The 3,324-nt window shown below is 43.1% G+C and overlaps 1 protein-coding gene across 3 annotated transcripts; it reads left to right on the forward strand.

The window, feature by feature from the left end:
• The first annotated feature begins 331 nt into the window (after positions 1-331).
• Positions 332-3,003, forward strand: HSBP1L1 (heat shock factor binding protein 1 like 1). Of its 3 annotated transcripts, none has more exons than XR_005601409.1 (4): positions 332-441; positions 560-626; positions 1,517-1,971; positions 2,557-3,003. XR_005601409.1 is itself a non-coding variant. In XM_010398554.4 (4 exons), exons 1-4 carry the CDS (start codon positions 397-399, stop codon positions 2,560-2,562), a joined length of 213 nt encoding a protein of 70 aa, XP_010396856.1. In that variant the 5' UTR covers positions 332-396; the 3' UTR covers positions 2,563-3,003. The 3 variants fall into 3 exon arrangements, 2 of the variants coding, with proteins under 2 accessions (XP_010396856.1, XP_010396854.2); XM_010398554.4 differs by having other exon boundaries at positions 1,517-1,611; XM_010398552.2 differs by lacking the exon at positions 2,557-3,003 and having other exon boundaries at positions 1,517-2,146.
• The last annotated feature ends 321 nt before the right edge of the window (positions 3,004-3,324 follow it).

The following is a 3,324-nucleotide window of genomic DNA, read 5'->3' on the forward strand; positions in this document are numbered from 1 at the left end:
CAAAAGCCAGGATGACCTAGATGGTGGTACGGCTGCAAGAGGCACTGTGTGACTCTTGCTGATGCTTTTGGTGTTGTCTCACTCGACACTGCAGTGCAAGGAACTTCTACCACTCCATCTCACAAAACTAATTACACGGGGAAAAGGAAGCAAACCTTTAAAAAAAAATTAAAATAAATAAATAAATAGTAAGGCCTCTGAAGATCAAACCTCGACATCCTTATTTAGCTACTGCCGGGAGGAATGACGAATTCTTCGGCAAATAAAGGATTGGTAGTTAGGGTCTCCCCGGCTCCCTGCGGAGCGCGGTGCGGGCGGGGCCGTGCGCTCGCTGCCCGCCCCGGCGCGCCCGCGGAGGCGGGCAGGGGGTGGGGGCTGCAGCCGGAGCCGGAGCCGATGGCAGCCGCCGACCCGCCGGGAGCTGAGGAGCTGCCACAGCTGGTGAGCGAGACTGGCTCCGGGGTGGGAGCGGGGCCGGGCTGGGTGCCCTGGCCGCAGGGCTCCTGTAAGGCCGGGGCCTCTGCCTTCTGCTTCCCCTGTCTTTATTTCCCCCTCGCAGGCGGAAAATCTGCTCTGCCGGCTGCAGGAGAATTTTCAGGCTCTGACGGAGAAGTTAACGCTGAGAAATATCCTCTTTGGAATGTGGGGTACCCGCCCCGCTGCAGATATTTCGGATCCTGTGGCTGGGGCCCCCTGCGCGCTGATGGATGCGGGCGGGCTCTTTGCTTCTAACAGAAGGATGGGCTTCTTTCTTAAACATCAGATTAGCGTATAATGAGTGACGTGGCTAAACACCTATGACGTAAAGACACCTGACTTCCCCCCCCCCCACCTGTTTATATATCTAAGAAGGAAATCCTAAAAAATGTTTCACTACAAGTAGCAAGGTAGGCTCTGTGCAGCAATTCTGGCTTTCAAGTAAAATAGGCATCGAATGATGTGTAAAGTTTCTGAAGGTGCATTTAAAAAAGCATCCATCCTCAAAAATGCAACTCAAACCAGCCACGGTTTAAAAGCAGCTGTTGGCCTGAGTGTGACAAGGTGAGCCCTCAAAAGGAGAAGATCAGACCTGAAGGGGCTCTGAGCTTTCTCATTACATGTACTTACAGAAACTACCTCTGCTTTCTGAAGCATTTACTAAATTCTTTTTCAGAAACTTGACCTTTCAGGAAGCAGCTGCTTCCTGAATAATGTTTTAGTGGCACTCATACTCTGATTATTTAGGTTAACTGCATCGTATCACCTAAAATAGTTCCTCAGAAAGAAAACAACCTCTTACACAGTTCACTCACGGGTATTTGCAAAGGCTTTTGATACTAAGAATTTGAATGCTTATCTGTCACAAGAGAATGTGGGATTGTATTCCAACAATACCACCTTGTGCATGCTTCATCTTGCATTAAACGTGAACAAGTAAGAGGCTGGCACATCTGGAAGAAAGCTGCTTGTTCTTACAGAAGAAGCCTGTAAAATTATAGAACTCTTATTTAAAAATAAGTTATCTTTAACTTTTTACTGGAAGAAATGGGCGAGCGCATCAGTGACCTTGAGAAGTGTGTTGCTGACCTGATGACAGAGGCTGGGGTAGAAAACAGCGATGAAGAGTTGAGAGTAAAGACATTTACTTAAGTTTTTCTGTATTTTATATATTTCCACTTAGTTTTGAGTGATGGGCGGGAACTTGCATGAAAACAGTGTTTACATATTTATTGTACCTGCATTTTCTTGGATTTGAAAGTGTACTTTTTAAAAACATATTTAAAATTATCTTGGAATTTTTTTTTGCCAAGGGCCAAAGAATGCAACCATTTTTACAAAAGAAAAACTGTATCTTGCTGCCTCTGTTCCAGCTGAGTGCCATATACAAGGGGGGGAGTGCTAACTCACCTCAATGGTGTAAACTGAGGCTGTCCATTCACAGTGAAATGTGTGTGGCTTAAAGTGCTCCTGCCCACCATTCCTGTCCCTCAGGTATGCTAACCTAGCTGAGGATTCTCGCTGGTACAAATTTACGTACATCTGCTCTTAAACCTGCTGCAGTGTCACAGTGTGGCTGGGAGCACACCTCTCACATGCACTCATCCCAAACACAGCAGTAAATTATAGTCAAACACTTTATAATATAAAATCATGCTACATTTCAGGATTGTATGCTGGATTTTATAACAGTCTGTTGCAGATGCCAACTCCCCCCCGATGGATGCCTGACTCTGTGCTCTTAGTATTTATGAGGCAGCACTGCTTCCGTGTTCTGTGGATGCAAGTGATGTTGTCTTCCTGTTGTTGCACACTTTCCTGATTTAAATTGAGACATATCAATTATTCTTGTCATTGAAATCACTTCCCAGTGAAAGATGGGAATGTCTGTAAATATTCTGAAGTAATTTAGGTATCTATTCATTCTGATGCCTTTTGTATAAGCTACGCAATAATTTTCAGAAACACAGAAAGACAATCCACAAAGATGTGTTTAACTGTACAGAGATCTTCCTATCTCCACGCTGAATCACATTCATGAATAAATCACTAACCTACTTATTCACTGTATCTTTGCAGCACTGAAATGAAGATGTGTTCAAGGAAGTTTAAAAGCAGAACAGCACTGCACTGACTCCAAGATTTTACAGTCAAGTATCACACATTGACAAAAAATGTTAAGGGAAAATAAACGTTTGCACCGTGTTGTGGATATTAAAGTGCTAGGAGCAGAGGAATTTTCCAGCTGCTGCAGCATCCTATGAAGTTGTTCTTTCTCATGCAAGCTAGCTGAGAAACAGTTTTAGGTTTTTGTAAACCAACGTTTTATCTCACAGGTGCAAACTTGTTTTCCAGCTCTTGTTTTGGTACACTGGAAAAAGTATTTTGAATGGGTGTTATAGCATTCTGCCAATCACCCTGAGAGGTGGATGGTCAAGTGACCAATGGGGTCATGCCACCTTTGCGAACAAGGCTATATAAGGTGATTTATATAATTAAATACAGCCATTTTGGCCACTTATCCTGGAACTGGACTCGTGTCGTTTTTTGCCGTTCTCAGTACAACAGCAACACCATGTCATCACAGAATCTTGAAACTTTTTTTTTTTAATTATTGCCCCAGGAAAAAAGTAGAAAGCTGTGTTTGTTCATCTAAGTGGGGCACTGTATTTCCTGGAGCTGAGAAAGAACTGTTAGTTTCAGAGAAGGCAAAGCCACTATTTTGGATAGAAAACTATATCCTATATAGTGAACTTACCCAATCACAAGCCTTTTGAATGTATGAAAATGTATTTATTGCAATTTTACAATAATAATATTTGTTTCCTTTTTAACTTAAATGTTCTT

The sequence above is a fragment of the Corvus cornix genome, chromosome 2, assembly GCF_000738735.6.
Source record: "Corvus cornix cornix isolate S_Up_H32 chromosome 2, ASM73873v5, whole genome shotgun sequence".
Taxonomy (NCBI): Eukaryota; Metazoa; Chordata; class Aves; order Passeriformes; family Corvidae; genus Corvus; species Corvus cornix.